This window comes from Poecilia formosa, unplaced genomic scaffold (genome assembly GCF_000485575.1).
Source record: "Poecilia formosa unplaced genomic scaffold, Poecilia_formosa-5.1.2 Scaffold4, whole genome shotgun sequence".
Classification (NCBI taxonomy): Eukaryota; Metazoa; Chordata; class Actinopteri; order Cyprinodontiformes; family Poeciliidae; genus Poecilia; species Poecilia formosa.
The window spans coordinates 2100640-2121753 of NW_006799943.1; the positions used below are offsets into that span (position 1 = coordinate 2100640).

The 21114-nt window shown below is 41.8% G+C and overlaps 2 protein-coding genes across 8 annotated transcripts in view; both read right to left on the reverse strand.

The window, feature by feature from the left end:
• Positions 1 to 6647: 6647 nt before the first annotated feature.
• On the reverse strand, positions 6648 to 15984 carry tut1 (terminal uridylyl transferase 1, U6 snRNA-specific). The gene is made up of 10 exons (XM_007559620.2): positions 15716 to 15984; positions 14491 to 14681; positions 14181 to 14387; positions 12714 to 12828; positions 12498 to 12625; positions 12182 to 12408; positions 11987 to 12096; positions 9698 to 9820; positions 8754 to 8846; positions 6648 to 7993 (listed from the first exon to the last, which is right to left on the reverse strand). Exons 1-10 carry the CDS (start codon positions 15789 to 15791, stop codon positions 6930 to 6932), a joined length of 2334 nt encoding a protein of 777 aa, XP_007559682.1. The 5' UTR covers positions 15792 to 15984; the 3' UTR covers positions 6648 to 6929.
• A 539-nt stretch (positions 15985 to 16523) lies between these two features.
• Positions 16524 to 21114, reverse strand: part of mki67 (marker of proliferation Ki-67) — a 9098-nt gene continuing 4507 nt past the window's right edge. For 4 of the 7 annotated variants that reach the window (XM_016675198.1, XM_007559645.2, XM_007559630.2 and 1 more), the window contains exons 10-16: positions 20729 to 21098; positions 20493 to 20608; positions 20224 to 20401; positions 20006 to 20143; positions 19037 to 19896; positions 18399 to 18915; positions 16524 to 18285 (exon numbers count right to left, since the gene is read on the reverse strand). In XM_016675198.1, coding sequence (XP_016530684.1) covers positions 16751 to 18285; positions 18399 to 18915; positions 19037 to 19896; positions 20006 to 20143; positions 20224 to 20401; positions 20493 to 20608; positions 20729 to 21098 — 3714 coding nt within the window. In that variant the 3' untranslated portion in view covers positions 16524 to 16750. The remainder of the gene's footprint in view (positions 18286 to 18398; positions 18916 to 19036; positions 19897 to 20005; positions 20144 to 20223; positions 20402 to 20492; positions 20609 to 20728; positions 21099 to 21114) is intronic. The other 3 variants (XM_016675212.1, XM_016675206.1, XM_016675209.1) reach the window with 2 other exon arrangements.

A 21114-nucleotide genomic window follows, 5' to 3' on the forward strand; every position in this document is an offset into this window, starting at 1 on the left:
GTGTGTGTGTGTGTGTGTGTGTGCGTGTGTGTGCACGCGTGCATTTTGAGTAAGTGTGCAAACAGGTGGATCATTTTGATCATCCTGGTGATTAATGCAACATTAAAAACAGTAATGACTCATTATTTGTTTAGACTATTGCTGCATGAAATGCATTGGAGCCATTTTTATTTATTATATAAAGGTCATGCATAATCAACCCCCTCCTGAGGCATTGTTTGTCGCTAATTACTACACAATATGTTGTTGTGTCTTCTTTTTGTATTATTTATAGTTTTTTTTTATGACTAAGCAGTTTTATCAGTTTACTAACCCTAAAATCTTTTGAGCAACAATTTTCTTCATGAGATGTGAAAAAAGAAACTCATCATGCTCTACATAGTACCGATACCAGTCAACATGGAAGTTAGAGAAAATGTATTCCAGTAAGACCAATAAATATTTGCATCAACAGGTGAAAAATTACTTCATCCACTAAACTGTAACTGGAACATAAACTAGTTATGTTCAGGGATCATCTCTGCTGTGTTCAGTCCACAGAGCTGCAACTGACAGGAACAAAACCTGAAACCATAAACGTTTCTATCTGTCTAGATTTATTTTACCAAATGAACCGCAAATTAAAGTAGCTTCATGAAACAAAATACCTTCTCTGTTGGTTAAAACCTCTAAATCACTTATTAGTACATAAACATGAAGTTCATTCCACTTTTACATTTTGGACATTTCAGACCAGCAGGACAAACTTAATGATTGTAATATCTTCTGTGCTTAAAGTGAATAAATGTGTTCATTTTTCTGCAAAAAATACATTGCTGATTTTGTTCCAAGATTTGTGCAAATCTGTAATGGTGTTTTGCTTAGTGATGTTTTCAAAATTTTGTATAGCCTATAAGCTAAAAACTGTAACATCTGGATAATTTGAGCAGTTAGTTCATCAATTCAATGTGCGTGATAAATTTGGACAAAAGTTTCAGCTATTGGCCAGAAGTTTAAGCTGTTAAACATTTCTAGTTGTTGCTAAAAGTTTTAATTTAGTTGCTACGGAGCAGTGACTGCTAGCCCCCCAAAATTCAACTGTTAGCCCAAAAGTCAGAGGTTCTTCTCAAAAGGTTGAGCCTTTTTTCTGGGCACTTTGTAATCCAAAAACTTTAAGTTTTTGCCAAAAGTTTAACCATTGGACAACAAATTAATTGTTAGTTAAAAAGGTAACATTCTAGCAAAAGTTTTGTTTTGAACTAAAAAGTGCAACTGTTATTCAGAAATTAAATGTGTTATCCTAAAATGTAGGTTTAGTTTACTAGCAAATGTTTCACCTAAAAGCTTTAAGCTGTTAACCTGCTAGAACTTTTACTCCTACTCATATTTTTTCCCAAAACATCACTATTTATTAAACTATGTAGGACCCAAGGGCTTCCGCTGTTAACCAAAGTTGTTAACTAACTAGTAGAAAGTTCACCTTTCAGCCAAAAAGTTTAGTCTGGCAAACATTTTAGCCATGCAGTTTTCTTTTTATTTTCTGTCAGTAAAACGTTTTGAGTCTCAGTTAAACATTTTAACTATCAGCCACACAGTTAAAGAATATCATTTATTGTTTGCTGTAATTCTGAGCAGCTGCTTTAAGTCCTTTTAGCCTGATAAACCTTTCTGTTATTTGGGTTTATTATGCATGGAAAATTTTTTATGTCGTGATGGTGAAGATACACATTTACACAATTTGCTATGTTTGAATGCCACCAGCCAGTCAAAGGATGCAGTTTTGTGGTAAGAATCTAAACCATGAAGCCACCAGGTCTAACAGATTGATTTTATAATAAAGACACTGAATGAGCTGAAACCTCTTGAAGCCACTGCAGGAACGTCAAGTAGAAATGAAACCTCACCGTTGGTGTTTCAGAGTTTACTGCTCAGGACATTTCAACACGTGTTGTGCTGTCCTGCTAAGCTCCCAGGGGACAACATGGTAACCCCCTTTAACACGTTGTTTATAGAGCTGTAAAAAACAAAGGTTTTGTCTTTGTCTGTCCCTAAGCCCCTGTCAAAAACACACCTTGATTCAGGCATAAATCCCCAAAGAAACGACCATTAAAGTCCAACAGGCTATAAAGGCTGTGAGTGAAGCTTGGTGTTACACATTAGTTATTCTCACCATTCAGAGCAATTATTGTGCAATAACTTTAACCAATATTAGGGGAGGATTAGTGATTTTATTTTTTGCTTTTTATCATATCATTATTGATGCATAAAGAGTAAACAAAAACAGATGAACCATCATGGATAAAGGGAGCGAAGCATTTCTGTTCATCCTGGTAATCACCCACTGCTATCTGAGTTTGTCCTCAACATTTAGTTAATGCTACTAGAGTAATCGACCTATCTCCATTCCTACTACAGCCCATAAAAACTGAATGGCAAGAAACAATAACGCGCACAAAACAAGCTCATTAGCTCGCTCCAGTGTGTGCAGGTAAACAGTGAAACCCAACAGTGTGCAGATAAAGGACAGGGCAGACAGTTTGAGTTGTCACAGTCCAATAAACCCCAGCTAATGCACTTCTGAAGAGCCAGCCGGGCTCCCAGACAGGAGCCTGTGTTTGAGTTGCAATCAAGGCCTTGATAATGAGACCAGTGGGAAGCCACTGATTTTCCAAAACTTTTTATTTGATTTTTTGTCTTCCTATGATCTTGTTCAGTTTCAGCAACTTTTTTCTCTCCAGCAGCAGCCCTGATGCCACTCATGTCCAGGAAGTGTGTTATGCACAAAATGGACAATTTATAACTTCAGCAGACGACAATAACGAGGGAGATCTACTTACTGTAGACGGTAAAACCCACCTCCATTTTCATTTGGATCACACATGCTGCTTGAGTACAAATAGGAAAATTAAGCGCGCACACACAGCCATGCACAGAAGTCCGTTCTGGAGTGGGAGCAATCTCTCTGGAGAATGCCCGACTCCTTCCTGCCATCACAGACAGAAAGGGGGAAATGATTATGCACTTTCAGTCAGCCTTATCTGCAGAAGCGGGGAGCCACTAATATGAACAGAGTGCTTTTCATGCAGCCAGGTCTGTTTGCATTGTTCTGGAGGCAGAATGGGGACTTGATTGTGGCCCACCGTAATGTGGAGTGTTGATCCGTGAGCATGTGACTGGCTTTAAAGGAGGATATCTAGTTATGTAAGAGGAACAAAACAAAAGCTTTTTCAATAAGAAAAAAAAGACTGCAGGTTTTGCAACACATAGCCCTTATACTAATCCTCCAAAGTGGAGGATGGTCATAAAGGCTGGCATCACTCAGTTGTCCTCTAAATGGGCTTTCTATTGTTTTTTGTAGTTTATACATATAGTTAATGTGAACTAAGCATTACTTGTTGTCTATCACAGTGTAATGGATAAGAAAAAGTGGTCCTACAAAACTGATTATGTTGAAGTTCTAGTTCAAGATTCAGAGTCAAATTTGCTAGTTTTAAGGAATAATCTGTACGGCATTTATTAATTTCTAAGTTACTAAGAATGGCTAATGTCGAAAAAACTATTTTTCAGTTGTGGGGCTCCGTATGTTTCCATTAAATAAGAAATTAAATTAAAATCCCATGTGAATACGCTTGACCATGCAATAAGTCATTAAAAACAATTGCAACGACAGATTTAAACATCTACATGAGATATATTCTTAATTCAGTCATGATGCTAGAGTTCAACATCTATCAGCCAATCAGGCATTGGAGCAACAAGCCCCGCCTACTTTGGAGCGGCTAGGTGTAGGGCGAAACTGTAGTCGGCCCTTTTACAGAAGAGTTATGGATTCAATACGTTGGAATGACATACAACTTTTTATGAACTGTGAGAGCTCTGGTGGAGCCAGCTGCACAAAGTCACAAACAACAACGGAACAATAATAATAAAAATAATAACAAAATAATAAACAAATAGTCATCCTCCCCATCTTTCTCGTCGTTTTTGCCAGAAGAACTTCCAGCTGTATGTGTGACGGAAAAAAGTTTCTGTTGCAACTTTGTAAAAATACATCTATTTTGATACAGATGAAAAACCATCTCATTGTAGCAAAAAAAGGGGACAAAAGTAATTTTTTTAAAAAATTGGTGCATTTCCATTTAGCAAATTCATTTCTGTAAGTTACGTAATTTTATGGATTATGGAAAGAATCCATCAACATAGAATGATACAGTCCATGTTCGACCACCTAGTATATAATGTGTTTCTCACAAGATTTGTCAAACACTATGCACTACATTGTCCAAAGTAATGGGTCATCCATCCTTCCAGTGTTTCAACAACTTCCTCAGCCTCAAGTGTATAAAATCCATCAGCCAGGTTTGGAACAGAATGGGTCACTCTCAGAATCTCACTGAGTTCCAGGTTGGTCCAGGAATGAAGGGACCAGGGATGACAGTGGAGTCAGTAGCTACAGACCTCCAAACATCGTTTCATCTTTAGATGAGCCACGAATGTCATTAAATTCGTGATAAAGTTTGTTAAGCTGTGTGCTTGAATTCAGATGAGGGAAGACTTTTACTAGAACCAGAGCAGGTTCTAGAAACATTTCTTATTTGGCTTGGAACGAGGTGCTACTTCATTTATTTCCCTTTGGTTCGCAGAAGAGAAAAGTTTGTTCTTTTAAATTATTTCCATTGAGTAAAAACACAGGGACTGAGTGGCTCGAAGCAACTCTACCTCAGAGGATGTTCTCAAATGTGAGACACATTTGGGAAGTCAGCGTGCAATTAGTAAACCGATCTCCCTCTGAAGCGCCATAATGTTCTCAGCGAGCGAGATGTCGTCGGTTCTGGTCACGGGGCGGATGACTGGCCGGACCATAAACGAGCCGCATCTCTCCACTAATACGCGTGACGTCACAACCGACGTGAGTCACAGCTGTGATGAACGGAGGGCTAACGGCAGATGGTGAACAGACATTTCCCAAAAAGCTGTGAAGACCTCGGGTGGGAGAACAATGTCGATGCTCCGCTGGACACAAACTGAACGACACTCTAAATAAATCAGCTCCGGCCTCCACATTCACACAGATATCATATGAACTACTGGCTAAGTGAGTTTTTAGTAGAGACAGAAAATGAGCGTTTGGTTAATTAATGAGAAAAAAACGGAGTGTTGTCTGCGAATGGACTTGATCGCCCATTTCAGCAGGATTGCTGTTGTTGATGACAGAAAGCTTGAGAGAAATGACTTGTGAGTTTCAACGGAGTAAATAAATGAATAAAATAAATAAATAAATAAAATAAAGGTTGTTTTGTTGTTTTTGGCCAGAAATGAACACAGCTCTAGTTCTGAAATCAATCACAGTGAACCCCAGGCTTAGAGCGTAGTGTGTGTGTGTGTGTGTGTGTGTGTGTGTGTGTGTGTGTGTGGCCGTACATCAGACACACCTGATCTATTCTACTAGAGAAAGCTGGAACGTTAGGGAAAGATACCGGGGGCTGTTTACTCAGAAAAAAAAAAACAAGACTTTTTCACAGATCTATTGCATTGTGGGTAAATCTAAAAAAAAAATAAATAAAAATGCCATCAGACGTTTATATGCCGTCATTTTGGACATAAAGGTGCATTTGGAACGTATTTTTCCAAGGAAGGAGTCAATATGCAACATTTAGCTTTACAGCTGGCCATGTAAAACCAAGATACAAAAATAAAATTTCAAGAAGGAATCTGAATCCATAACCCAACATGTTGAGTTATGGATTCAACATGTTGGAATGACAACTTTTGATGAACTCTGAGAGCTGCAGCTGGATATTGTCAAAAAAACAAAAAACAAAATAAGAAAAAGCAAATAAATTATCATCCTCTAACCACTTCCTATCGCCTTTCTTGTCGTTTTTGCCAGTAGTAACTTCCGGCTGTTGATGAGACGCGAAAAACGTTTCTCTATTGCAGTTTTGCAAAATACATCTACTTCGATACAGATTAAAAACCATCTCATCACAAATTTAAACAGAAGAAAAAGTTAAGAGTTTGGTAGCCCTAAACAAAGAGTTGCTCTAAACAAAGAGTTCACATTTCCACCTTCCTAAAATACTAGGCCAAGTTGTTTGTTGTCAAAAGATGCTTTAGTTGGAAAAAAAAAAAGAGTTGGACTATAATTTTAAGAAGGTTCTAATATCATACAGAAAAAAAATCTAAATTTTTTAAAGAAATATTTTGTTTTATTAAAATGTTCTTGCTTTTTCTAGCTTTAAGAACCTACATTGTCTACTTTAGCTCTAAATGTTTGATCTTATGTATTTTCCTCTATTACACCAGACATATAACAAACAGGCAGTTCTTAAACCATCCAGCAGTTTGTGCTTCATTTACAAAACAGCCACAGGTGTCAAATCTCCAAGCCACCTTCAGCTCCGACCTGCTGGCTGGGCGTACGGCCCTTTAAAAAGTGAGATGAATAGTGTTAATAAGCAGAGGGGAGCTGTGTGCATCACTCAGCTCCAGTCTGGTCTGCTGCAATAAAACACACTGCCCATCTGAGTGATTACCCTCATCTGTCTTAATGGGACCAGAACAAATCAGCCGACCAGGAAGCACGCAGGACTTAGACACAAAGTCTCAAAGAGAAAGTTCAAATATTGGCTTCAAGATGATGTTTGAGTGAATAAAATGCACAACAGTTTCAGAATGAGAATTGGATTTATTTATTTTCATTTGAGTCCTTTTCATAATTTGAAGGATCCATAGAAAGTAGATCAAACCAAAAGCAAGGCCAAGTTTCAAACTTTAAAAGAGGCTCAACCATCAGAGGAAGCCCTGATTAACTCACAGGACAAACGGCATAAAACAAAACAGTAATTTGACCTTTATACAGTAAGAAATGAGCAGTTAAAGTAGATGTCCTTCCTATTCCCTCCAGAGTTTGTGTCGTCATTGGTGACGGATGTGAAGTGGGTCTGGCGCTAAGCGCTGCCCGCTCCGCTCTCCAGCACCGTCTCCACCATTTTGGGAACAAACACTTCCAGGAAGTGAAAGAAGTCGTGAAAAACCCCCGCCTTGTCACTTCCTGGTTCTACATTCAGCAGCAGCCTGGTGTTTTCTGTCCCGCCCACCGTCTGGGGGCAGACCTTGAACTCCAGGGGGTCCTTTAGCTCCGGCTCTTTGTCGGCGATGGACGCTGTGACCTGTGACTCCAGCTCCAGGCAGCTGCCCTCCGGTCTGATGTCCGGACCTTTCACCAGCTCCCGTCTCACCTTCCGCCTGCCCACCCACACGGCGTGTTTCTGGACACAGACCCAGGGCGGGAAGTCGGCCTTCGCTGTTCTCGCCAGTCTCAGCTTTTTGCCAGGAGGCGTCGCCGAGTCGTCGCTGCCTGACGGCAGAGGCCTCTTGGTGCCGGTGCGCTGAGGGCTGCCATCGCTGTTAGACTCCACGCTCTGGGTGCTGTCGTTAAGCGTGGTCTCCATCTCCTCTGGCCCGGGTGCTGTGGAAGCCTCCAGCTCACACCTGAGGACGTTCTTCAGAACCACCTCCACGGCGGAGCAGACCTTCCTGGACCACAGCAGCCTGAAACCGTCTCCTGCTGAGTGCAGCTCCCCGCGGAGCCCCTCTGGGAGGGCAGCGGTCCTGAAGGGGATGGTGATGACGAGCCGCTCCGGGTGGGCCTGCTGAGCGGCGCCTAGCGGGGCCAGCAGGCGGCCCAGGCCCCACGACTTGCCCTTGGAGCTCTTGTTCTGGTAGCGCGGGCTGCGGCAGAACTTGTCGGCCTCTTGGCACGCCTTCTGGAAGCTACACAGTGAGCGCTCGTTCACATTCCCCGCCACGTTGTGGGAGAGCTCGAAGGGGTCTAAGAGGTTCAGGGGGCCCAGCTTAGGCTCGGAGGCCGGCCCCTCCGGCGATGCTTTGCCGTCTTTAGCCTGCGACAGGAAGTCAGTGATTGGAAGCGCACAGCCCTGCCTGAGGGAAATGATGCTGCTGGGGAAATCAAACTGTGTGTAGAAGGTGAAGAAGCCGGCGAGCAGAGAACCTGGGAGGAGGACATGTCAAACCTCAGAGAGCAACGAGACGAAATGAAACCCTGATTTATTTTGAACAAGTAAAATGTCACAGGAAAAATAAAATAAATGAGAAAATATATATCATAATATTAATCAAAGAAAAAAACACCTTCTATATCCAATGTGAAGAAGACGAAGCTTGTTACATCCTAACATCAACTGACTCAGCCAAACACGTCCCACTGACAACTCCTGACTTTTAGGTATTTTTTCCTTTGAATTGTTTTTAAACCTCGGACAGAATTTGTATAAAGTTTATGTGTCTACAAAATACTTTAACAACATATAAAAACTATTTATTTAAAAATCAGGAAAGTACGAAAAAAAAAGATCATTTGAGAGCAAATCAAAAAATCGGGAAAAATTGAGAAACCAAGATACAAAAATTTCAAGAAGGAATCTGAAGCCATAGTATTGATCTTATAATATTGATCTGAAACTGAAACCAGCTTGGTATCAATAGTTCTGGTTTGATCTGCCAAACTCCACCACAAAACTAAAATGTCACTGCAGGAAAATGATTACTGGTTTTTAATTCTCTAACCAAACATCTGAAAAGTGTGGTGTGTTCTCTTTCAATTTTCAGATGTAGTTTTTTTTTTTACCCAGTTTGATTAGTGGAAAAACAATCAACTGTCTCTTAACTTCCTGTAAGACTTGGTGTGAAGACAAAAAAGCAGCAAATCTTTGAAGAAGGAAATGAACTGTGTTTGGTTCATGAGGACTTACACAGGTCCTGAGTGTTCTGGCTGGGCTGCACTGCAATGGGCTGACTGGGGAAGGTGCAGTTCCAGCCGTCGATCACACACTCCTCCTCCTCACCTGCAAAACATGCAGATATGAACATCACCAAGGTTCCCAATAGTCAGCTCAGACCCTGAGGAGACCTCAGGTTGGAGTTCAAATTAGAGGCGGCAGCTGAACGGTGTTCCAAAAACCTTTCTAAAGGAACAAACGTGTTTATGGTGGAAAACAATATCTGACCACTAGTGGCTTCAACATGAAGGTGAACACAACAGATTTAACAGTTTAGAGCTGGATTTATATCCCAGATTAAAATTAATTAATTAAGATCAAGGAGAAACATTGGATTCAATGTTTATACAACACTAAACGGTTTTTATGCGTACGTATTGAAGTGTCTTTCTGTGTGCCGTTCTGGTGCAGAGTTATCAAATACATTTTTATTTTAGTACATTTATGTCTCTGTTTAAAATTAAGTGTTTCAAGTCAATTCAGTGCTGATCTTCTGTATCGGATCGGACGATACTGGAACTCAGATGTGCATCGGTATCGTCCCCTGATTCTCCCAGCTGAGCAGCAGCTCTGTGCAGCTCCTCCAGAGACACCAGGTCTCCCTCAGCTCTGACTGACGCTCTGGGTTTAGAACACGTATCGCCTGGGCAACGAGCCTCTCTTCTTTTAATCGGCAGAATGAATTTCACAGCAGCAAACGATTTACATGATTGTGCAGTTGAGAGTCTGATCTTGTATTTCTCATGAATAATGTGTTTTAATGTTTTCATTTTGACAAAATGAAACAGGCGACGTGGTTTCATGAGAGACTAATGTTCTCATGTTAATCAGTGTTTCTTCTCCCTGTAATAAAATAAAAGCACTCTGAGCTTTGTGCACATGCAGACACGGTGTTGGTGAACTGAGGCAGCACCTACAGGCCATGTCTCTGAGCTGGTCCACCGTGGGCAGCACCGGCGGCCGGCAGTTCTGCAGGAAGAAGACGACCAGCAGCGTCAGGGCGTAGTTGTTGAGGAGCGGCCCGGCGCCGCTGGGGTTACCTGCAGGTCACAAGCTGCTATCAGGAAACAACCAGACACTTTATACCATCAGATCAGAGCTGAAACGATACATCGCGACCAACCGATTAGCAAAATAATCTTCAGCTAATTTAGTAATCGAATAATCGTTAACTGGAAAAAAAAAAAAAAAAAGGCCATTAGATGTTAGCAGTAGTTAAGCCAAAACTGTTCAATCCTCTTTAAACATCAGGATGTTATGATCTGTGGAAATGAGGACACTGTAAAAGTGGCTGGTGTTTTTTTTTCCTCTCAACATCATGGATCTGACTGAACCTGCTGCAGCCGCTGCATTATGAGATGACTCACAGGGCAGCGTCTCCCTATAAGGAACATCCAGCCGTTTTTACCCAGCATGCTGTGCATAAACCAATAAAAGCCGTGTGAGCGAGCAGCCAGCTGCTTTATGGGTTGAAATCTGTGAACTCATGCTGAGCTTCATCAACTCTCACTATTTATTCACATTTTTCTCTCTCACATCACTTGGACTAAGCTGCACAATGAAGCTCATGAAGAAACTGAAGCTGAAATATATCATTTTTAATTACGTCACTGTGGACAGTGACGCTGATCACTGCATGTTCATAGCTATGATTGGTTAAAGTCTTGGTTTTGCCTGGGTTGTTCTGGAAGATTCTAACCAAAATCCCTGAGAAGGAAAACACTTGGAATTCCAACAGGAAGATGATCCCAAACACACACAGGAACCAGTCTGAACACACACAGGAACCAGTCTGAACACACACAGGAACCAGTCTGAACACACACAGGAACCAGTCTGAACACACACTGGAACCAGTCTGAACACACACTGGAACCAGTCTTGGAGTGAATAAAGCAGACCGATGTTAATGTGGAATGGCCGAGACATGAAGTCAACTGAAACTTTACAAACTATGTTGAAAAGATGAAACAAGTTGAAATAAACTGAACTGGTTCTGTTGATGAGAACGGTCAAATATGGAGCCAGGATTACTCCAGGACCTCGTGGCAGCAGGAAGGGTCGAGGTCCAGGTGCAACTCGGTGCAGTGTTTATTAGAGCTGCACCGATTGCAGTTTTCAGGCCGATCTTTAAAAAGCCTGACCAGCTGATTCTTATTTTGACTGATTTCTTTTTTGTTCATTTGCCAGTTGATTTATCGCTCATCTTCAGTGTTTATATTTGAGGCTGTGTGTATTTCTGACCGTGCGCCGATTAGAGAAAATGCATCTCGTATTAAAACTGCTTAAGCAAAAATATTGTGAATTTTTGCCTAAAAAATTCACAATATTTTAAGCAAATATTAAAATATTGTTTAAAATATTAATCAATATTTAAGCAATTAACATTGAGTTAATTAGACTTAATACTAATCATCAAGTCTGATGTCGCTTTACCTTTTCATACTTTACAATAAGTAAATAAAACTTTCATATTTCTACAGTTTTCAACTTCTGACCGGAATATCAGCCATAATGTGGAAATAAATAAATAATAATAAAAAAAACAACAGCCCAATCAAACTAATAAAACTGGAGTTCAACAATCGGTTTTGATGTTGGGAAAACTTCATTGTGACACACGATAATTTCCTATGATTATTGGTTTTTTTGTAAATTGCCAGCGCTGATCAAAGCGATTGCTTTCAGACGGCCATTTTGGGTCAAAGCTGCAGCTTTACATGTCATCACGCTCGCCTGACTCCTGTGATGAAAGGCCCGGCGGCGGCGCCAGCCTCCAGTTCAAAGAGAGCTGGCACAGAGCGAGGGTAATTAGCGTGCTCTTCAGGTGAAGAACGGCTTTAATAAGATTTCATTTAAGTTTACTGACCCAACACAAAAGGAGCCGTAATTTTGATTTCTTTATTCTTTACAGAGGCTTAAGTTAAAAAAAAGAAAGAAAAAGAAGGCAAAATAAATTAATAAGAAATAAAGTGAAAGATAAATGAGTTTAGAGGAATTGTTAGGGAGGAATGTGTGGTTCTACTGACACCTGCTGGCTGAAGACTGAAATAACCTAAATGAACATGTAATACTTTACATTTACAAATGGAAAATCTAAAGATGCCATCACCATCTACAGTAATTCTTTTGAATTTATATGAGTTGCAACATTTAATTTCCCTCTGGGATCAATAAAGTGTTTTGGAATTGAACTGGAATCTTACCAGCTATCTGCTTCTGCTTGGCCCAGTATCGGACGGTGAACACCAGAGGCCTCAGCCTCTCCTCCAGCCCCGACAGCAGCTGCAGGAAGCGGGTGTTCCTCACACCAAGTCTGACCAACAGAGAGGAGAGGAGAAAACATACAGAAAAATGCATTCATAAAAAAAAAAAAAACAAACACCATATTCCTCACCAACCTGTTGTTCAGGGTGATGTCTCCGTGCAGGTTGAGCTCCCGGTGATGGTACTTGACGACAGGGAGGCGAGCGGTGCTGACCACGTGGACTTTGTGCACGCTGGGGACGCAGCGCTTCAGGATGGTGGCCACGAGCTCCAAGACCTCGGCCGCAGACGCCGTGGACAGATCGATGTCGGACAGGATGGAGTCCTCTGAGCGGCCGTCGTCTGACACGCCTTCGCCTGCCTGGAGGGAGGAGGAAGAGAGCAAAGCTTCACCTCGACCCATCCAGGATGACATCTGGACGGGTCGAGATGAGGGTAAGAGCATCAGACCTGCTCTGTGGAGGTCTTAGCCCGTGCTTGGAACGTCTTGGTGTTTTCCAGGTCCAGGAACAGGTCCAAGTCGCACGAGTGAATGCCGAAAGTGTTGACGGATGAACCAAAGAGCAAAATCTGACTGTCTGTAACCCACAGGAATGTTGAAAATAGAGATTAAACATCATGAAAAGTGAACGTCTCTCATACTAAGGTCATGCAGGAGATAGTCACCTGGAAAGAATTCAACAAAGACCTCCTGCAGGAGTTGGACCACCAACCCTCTGGCCTTCTTTTCATTCTCTCCCAGCTGGAGACGCTCCACCAGCAGTTTCATTTGGGCATCCACCTGGGAGGAAGCACAAGCTACCTCAGCAACAATCACTCATGCATATTTTTTACTACATAAAAACAGCTTACAGACTTTGAATAGAATCCAATGGAATTAGATAAACATTAGAACACTGGCAGATTTTATTCACCTTGAGATTTTCTACATTTCATCGCATTACAACACAACTTTACTTTAGATGGACAGACAGAAGAGACAAGCTAACGCAGGATTAGGCTATAAGACAATCCAGTCTAATCCAGCACTGTTCAATTGAAAATGGAAGGAGTCTGGTTGGTACGCATAAAAACATTTCAACACTTTATTATAACACAGAAAACGACAACAGCAATCGGTTGGCTCAAATATGTAGCAATCCTAAACATTTCCCTCCTAAACTGTACAGCTAATGGGAATTAGCTCAATGTTTTCCTGCTTTAAAAAAACTGCAGTTTTTTGTTTGTTGTCTTGTAACATAATTATTTATTTTTTAATAACTAATTGTTATTTTTATTTCTTTCAGCTTGCAGTGGTGAGTACACTTCCACTAATGGCGGAGATCATTTTTAGCTTAGCTTTGAAAACGTTTAGCACTTAGCTCTCCATGAATTCATGTTTTCAGATAAATTCTGTAGTGATAATTTACTTGATTGTCTTGTGATCAGTGTTGAAGTTTTGGTTATCGACTGCGTTTATATTCATGCTCTTATTTTGAATTTGGTGAAGTCTGTTTAGGCAGCAGTTCTGTTTCCTCTTTCTTCCCCCATAACTTTATTTAAAGCAAGATGCATACAGGAAAGACATAAAACACAGACAGGATTATTGAACATGTAAATTATAATGTCAAAACTAAATTAGTGCTCAAGGGTTGTAGTCTTTCAAGAGCAGATGTAATTTGAATTGAAGTTAGCGGTTTAGCATTAGCTTTCAGTAAATATTGTATTGGTGTAGCGCTTTAGCAGAACTAACACATTAGCTAGCAGTGCCCACCACTCTCAACTTGCCATCCTATGACCTGCACTGTTTCATTTGAAAGACTGAAATTGTTCAACACAGAAAAAAAATGCATTGTGATCATTTTTTCGGCAATATTGCCCGACTCTACTGCTAACCTAGCAAGACATGGTGGGTAAACCGACAGGCTAGGCAGGGCGAGCATTAATCAGGAATGTGGTAACTCTGGAGGAGCTGCAGAGGTCAGGTGAGAATAAAATTAAACTTCTTGACCAACTACAAAAAAGAAAGGCCGTGGTTGCTCACAGAAAGTATAGCATTATGCTATTTTCCAGTAGGGACAGAAAAGCAAGACATCAACATCATATGAAGCATGTGCTTCAGGAAAACGAGTCTGGTATGAAGTGGAGGTTTACCGAAGAAAGCTGACACAGCTCAGGCTTGAGCCGGTCAAAGATCTGCTGGAGGCTCTGAGGATCGTTCTTCTTCTTGGGAATCAGTTTGAACTCCTTCTTTTCCCGAGGTTTAACCCGCAGCTTCAGGCCTTGGAGCCGGTGCTCGACGCAGGCCAGAGCCGCCTGGATGCTCTCTGACTCACTGAACTGAACGATGGCATAAACCCCCTGGCAAAGGAACAGTTCAGCATCTCATCAGTCGCTCTGAAGAAATTCTAATAAAGTCACAAAAACAAAAGCTGCACACTGCGACCAGCCGAAGCGGACCAACCTTGTCTTTATCCACAATGACATCAGAAACGGCCCCAAATTGCTCAAAGTACTCGGTCAGGTCGGTCGAGGAGATCTGTGGTTTGATGCCGCTGACAAACACACTGTGCTCCTCGTGGCTCTTCCTGGTGGAGCGGACCCCGCTCAGCGTCTGGTGCTTCCGCCCCTTCACATGCTGCTCCACACTCGACACTGGATAGTCATTAAAAAAAACAACAACAAGAAAATCAACTATTAGACAGACCAGACAACTACATTTGAGTAACACAACATGTCTGATACTTGTAAAATTCATTATCTGTGTTTGGTATAATGTAAACTACAGGATTATGGTTTAATCCCATTTTTATTTTTTCAATTTTGTAGAAATACATCTTTTTTAATTTATTACTGTTTCATGAAGAAATAAATATGATAAACAATTCTCACAAATCTTTAAATATTCTGGTTTATCCTGAAACACATTGGTGGGTTTTAAGCCTGGAGGCTCTTGGTGATATTTTGTTAAACTACAACTGCTACATAGTCATTATGTTTATGTTTTACTTTATAATAAAACTTTAAAAACCAGTTAGATGTAGTGAACCTGGCGGTCACATTTTCTCCTCCATGCCCAGTGGAGGAACCACTATTTTTCAATGTGCTAAAACCCAGCAAGATGAAACAAACATTTCAAACAGATTTATTTTCCAAATTTTTTCCCCCATTTCTCAACTCACTGCTTGAACTTCATAGCAGTAAGATTGCTACAGTGTCAAATCAATTTACTGTATATCTAACAAATCAGAACAAGAGAGAGAACAAACGTTACAGTTGCAGCCTCTGTCCTGGGTACTCTTCCTCTCAGTGTTTTGGTTATCCCTATTGCTTGTCCACCTTTTTCCAACAGTTTCTCCTTCCACCCAACTTTCCATTAATATGTTTGGATCCAACACAATTTGTCTTACCTCCTCTGTGTAAACGGCAATGTCTGCTGCACAACAACAGTATTTTCCTTGATTGTTTGGACCATAACGTGATAATTTAAATCGTGGCTTCGACTCGTGGGCTTAAATGTCATCTTTAAACTGCTGCCGTAACATTAGTTGTCCACTAGACTGCCTGTTCAGATAAATACATATATTTCCAATAATAAAATTAAAAACAATGCTCATAGAACGCTTAAGACCTGAAGCAGAACTTTTTAACCAAACAGGCGCGTACTCCGGTTAGCTCATGTTACTCACAGTTCGGTAAGTTGACGTTACACAGTTTGCAGCAGAACCCTCTGGTTGTCGTTTGTATATCACTGTCTGAAGACATGGCGGCCAGTATTTCTCTAAAAATTTATGGAAAAAACTAAACACTTCAGTCTCGGATAGTGTGAGGGCAGCTACCCTTACTGCGCCATGCTCAAATCTCCCTCCAGCGTCAGGTCTTCGTTTGGGTTCAGTCCGCCAGCAAAACCTGTTCGGGTGACAATGTTTTCCTGACAAGGTTCCTACCACGCAGAAGTGATTTCCAGTTAGGCTGGTTGTAGCAGTACATAACGATAAACTATCGGAGCTATTCGAACCTGTGGTTTAAATTTGTTTTATTACAACCAAGCAGTCAGTGTTTAATAACTATAATTTTACTACCAGAGATTTCATCAAGCAATCTGAATTACGTTTACAAATATCAGTGTTGCATAGTTTTAAATTGTATATTTATTATGGAGAATCAAAATCAAAGCTGTTGGTACAAAAGTTTTTCATGGATTTAATAGTCTGCAGACTAATAATCAAACACCAGACCATAGTGTCATTATGCTGACATTCCAAATGTGGCCAGATTAAGTCTGTTTGGAGCCTAATGCTAGAGGTACAAAATAATTCTGGAAACACACAGCTAAGATTAATCAGAATAACACCACTGTAATATTTAACATCTTACGATTTAGGTCAATATTGTTTTGACCTAAATTATATTTTATACAAAAGCTTTCAAAACTAGCATGTCTGATGCAATTTGAGAACCATTTAGCAGTAAATAAAAAAGACCACTGCACAATTGTACTGTAGTAAAAAAAAATTTAATACATCTTTTCCCACAGCGACAATATATTTGTAGAACCATAAAACAAAATATGAAAGGGTTAAAAACATGGATTACTGAAGTATTGGCAGTGCTTAATTTTCAGTTGATAAAACTACCTTCTACAATGCCCTCATACCTAAAATTTGGAATTACAAAAACATTTGGGGAAACCGTAATTAAGATGAGAAATATTTACAAAACAGTCATTTCTTCGCTGATCTCCCCCGTCGATTTTTTTGCTGTGCTCCAATATCTTCCACCACCACCACCTCTGCAACCTTCGCTCCTCGCCTTCCTCTCTTGGCGGGCTCAACGACGTCATCCGAGAGTCTCTTCTCTTCAGTGCTGCTGGCCTCCTTTGTTCCCTCTTTGCTGCTAGCGTCAGCCTGGTCTGGAACTTTTGTCTTCCTGCCTCGAACGGCCTTCACCGGCGTAACTTTTGGAATTTCATGGATTTCCAGGTCTGTTTTGAACTTGACCGCCTTCTTGGTCATCTTTGGGTCTTGGACGTCAGCCTTCGAGCTTTCGGAGGGATTTGTCTCATCGTCTAGTTTGGGCTTTGCTGCAGCCCGTCTTCCTCTTTTTGCTGGCACGGCTGGTTCTGGAGCAGGTTCTTGTTTGGGTTCCCCCAGAGGAAGAGCTGTACCCCGGCGGCCTCTCTTAGCTGGAGTGGTTTCTGAAACAGCACGTTTCACCGGTGTTGCCCGACTAGGTTTATGGACCTGAGGAGATGGCACAGAGATCTCTTCATGTTCAGGATTCTCAGCAGGGATGGTCTCCTGAGGGACTTGTTTTCCTTTTCTGCCTCGTTTTGGTTTCTCTGTAGCGTCAGCTAGGAGTACTGACTTCGCAGGGGTTTCTATGACAGCATCTGCATTAGCTTTCCGTCCTCCTTTCTTGGGCTTTGCAGCAACTGAACTTTGTTCAACACTAGGTTCCTTTTCTGGGACTATGATGTCTTCCTTTGTTTTTAGAGGCTCTGGCTCGGGTTTTCTTGTTCTCCGTGATTTCTTAGGTGGCTCCTGATGTTCAGAGGTCTCCTGTGAAGTCATCTTGTCATTCTCAATCTGTTTGTCCTCTTTCTGTAGAACACTTCTTCCTCTTTTAGCCCTTATTGGAGGCTTGGTCTCCACAGGGAGACATGTATCTTCTGCCACCTCAGTTGGTTCCTCAACATCAGGTTTGGCTTTTCTTCCTCTCCTGGGTTTACCAACAGAAGGAATGGGTTGAGAAGTTTCAGCATCTGCAACAGGACATTCATCTTTCTTGGGTTCAGTGGATGCTATTTTAGCTTTTCTCCCTCTGAGTGGCTTGGTCGTCACTTGTACTGAACTTACAGGGTCCATCGTCTTTTCATTGGACTTCTCCGATACTTGAGGGGTCATGGCTTCATTGGAAATCTCAGTTATTGCTTGTGCTTCAACTGCTGGATGATCAACAGTGTTTTGAGACTTTACATTTCTGGTTCTTGTGTTCTGTTTAACAGCAGGAGATGCTGTTGCTTCCATCTTTTTTCCTCTCCTTCCTCTGACTGGAGGAAGAACAGGCTTATTGGAGGTCTCCTCGGCTTCCTGTGTTTTCTCAGCTTCATTAGCCTCTATGGGTTTAGCTCTTTTGCCTCTCTCAGATTTCTTCTGACTCAAGCTAGTTTCTGGAACTTCTGTATCTGCGTTCTCCTCTTCAGGTAGCTTCACACGCTCAGCATCCGATGAGTTAACACTCTTGTCTTTATCTGCATCTGAAAATAAGATTAGTCAGTTTAATGGTATCAATATTCCTAAACTAAACAGGTGTAGACAGTTAATGTCATAAGCGATTAAACAGGAAATTATGCATTGAAGAATGACTCACTCTTAGGATGTTTCTGCTCCTGCTGTGCCAGTTCTTCAGGTTGTTTGGGTTTTCTTCCTCGTTTGGGCCTCAGCACTGCTTTCTCTTCAAGTGCTGGACCTCCATGCACATCAATGGTTGGCACTGAGTCAATCTCAGGTTCTGGGGTCGCTACCTCTTCAGCAGCAGGATTCTGCTCTAGCTCTATTGCCTCATCTTGGGCTCTTTTGATAGGTCTTTGTCTTTTCATAGCAACTTTTGGAGACTCTGGGAGACTTTCTTCAACATCTCTGCTTTCAGGGACTTCTGCATTTCTGCCTCTTGTGGTGTGTCTAACAGCAGGTGGTGCTTTGGTCTCAGGTTTCTTTCCTCTCCTTCCTCTAGCTGGTGCAGACACCATGTCTTTTGTTTCCTCTTGTTTGGGTTCCACAGCTTTTGCCCTCCTACCACGAACAGATTTTCTTTCAAGAAAAGCAGGGGTAGAAGTTGTATTGCTCTCTATGACACTTTGAGGTTGGGTTTCCATGGCATCTGACGGCTACAAATGTGAAAGGCAAGAGATACTTGTTAAAACAGAGCAATAAGACAAATTCATTTGACAAAACACTCAACAAAGATTTTTCATAATTCATTACAATTGTTCATGCTGCAGATATTACCTTATCTGGCTGCTGCTCTGTCAGGTAGGTCACTGGCTCCTCCAGGAGCTCCTGAAGTCCCTCAAAGTCTTCCACTGGAGGATTTCCTCTCAGTCTTGGGGATTTCATCAGCCTTTTGATGCCAAAGTTGTTTTCTACGGGTTCACCTCTCTGTTTGGGAGTTCTCGTTAGTCTCTTCATACCAACCACATCCACAACTGGAGCAGTCTTCTCTTTGGGCGTCTTCATCATTCTCTCAACAGCAGTAAGACCCAGCATCTGGGACTGGTGGATTGGTGTCTGGAAAAGCTCTGCAACACCATCCAAGCTGACATCAGAGCTCTGTCTGGTTTTTGGAGTCTTCAAGAATTTTCCCTGAAGGTCTTCAAGAGGTTCCACCTTCTGCTTCGGTGTTGCAAAGATGCTTTTGACCCCAGTGAGACACTCTGGTTGTTCGGTTTTCTTTTTAGGAGTTACCAAAAGATTTCCTCGGATGTCCTCTAAAGGTTCAGCTTTCTGTCTTGGCGTCTTCATGATCCTCTTGATTCCAGTGAGACAGTCCTGTTGCACAGGTTTCTGTTTTGGAGTTTTCAAGAGTTTTCCTCTCAAATCCTCAATGGGCTCAGCCTTCTGTCTTGGTGTTTTCATGATCCTCTTGACTCCAGTGAGGCAGACAGGTAATTCTGGCTTCTGTTTGGGAGTTTTAACAGAACCCGCCTTTGGATCTGAGTGTTTAGACTCTGAACAAACTTCCGAGGCAGGAGCATCACTGACAAAACTTGCTTCTTCATCTCCACTGAGAAGGCGCTGGACTGCCTCGCTGTTGTACCTTTGACTCTTTACTGTAGACGCTACGCTCAGCGGAGACACCATCATTTCATCTGAAAGGCAAGTTAAATGTTTGAACACCTTCAGCCCTGAGGTTTGTTTTGGCAAAACTAATTACGATTTTAGTCTGCTTCAATAGCATCACCTGAAAGGCCAAATTACCTGGCTCCTCCGGGGTGTTCAGCACTGACGGTTCCACCATAGAAGAAGTCGCTATTGGCGTCTTCTTGGCACTGCTCTCACTGACCAAAGACCTTCTTTTCTTCTCATTTACTGGAGTTTTGAACATCTCAGAGAGTCCTGAAATTCAAAGATACAGGCAGTTGCAAAACTGAAATCCACAACATGTAATCTGTGGTGACAGAGAAAGCTACAGCTACCTGTTAAATCTTCATCCATTTTCATGTCCTTTTTGAACAGTGCAAGATTCATGACCACTTTTGGTGCAGCTCCAGTTGGATCTACAATGGTTCTTTTGTGAGCTCTCCCAACAAGGATGGTGGCAGGGGAATCTGCATGTCCAGTGCTCGTATGGCCTTTTAGTTTCCAGGCGGGGGTCTGACAGATTGAAAGGGAAAAAAAAACCCACACACTTCAGCAGTAGTTGTGGTTTTAGAACAGTTTGAACAGATCAATCTAAAGAACAAACCTGTGGTTTGGACACAACCTTCTTCAAGGGTTTCTGTATGATCTTCTTTTCAGGTGGAGCAACAACTGAAGCCTTAGTTTGTCCAAATTTTACAATATTTGCCCAGGAACTTTGAGCTGTAGAATCAATGAAACACAGATAATGAACAAATATGACTGCTTTGAGTAGCTCAAAGTTCTTTCCATAGTACCCACAAGGAAGAAAAAGTTACTTTTATACTTCAGCATTTAACACACCTTTCATTGATGCCCGTGAAATGCCACTTCGTTTCTGAAAGACTTTTACTGCACTCCTGGCAACACCTGAAGTCCTCCGTGATGCACTCTTCATGCTCTTCCTCCTGAGAGGGATTTTTGGGGTACCAGCAAGCAAAGGCATCTGTTGAACAACTGCTGTTGCTGGAGAAGGGGTCCTGATACGTGACACAGAGAAGCGACCTTGGACGGACGGAGTTTGGATGCCTGAATTCAAGGGTGTTTTCACTGGTGTTGTGCTGGTCAAGGCCTTGGGAGAAGCGGACCTGGATTTAGGAGACTTCTGAGCTGGACTTGTCGCCTTGGGAGAAGCGGACCTGGATTTAGGAGACTTCTGAGCTGGACTTGTCGCCTTGGGAGAAGCGGAC

Bases quoted from the DNA above. Each gene is read 5' to 3' on its own strand.
- tut1 (XM_007559620.2), bottom strand. From the start codon at position 15,791: ATGTCTTCAGACAGTGATATACAAACGACAACCAGAGGGTTCTGCTGC. The intron at 12,626-12,713 runs GTGACTATCTCC...TGTGGGTTACAG, and splicing joins CTTTGTTGAATTCTTTCCAG to ACAGTCAGATTTTGCTCTTT. The intron at 9,821-11,986 runs GTAAGATTCCAG...TGTGACCTGCAG, and splicing joins CAAGCAGAAGCAGATAGCTG to GTAACCCCAGCGGCGCCGGG.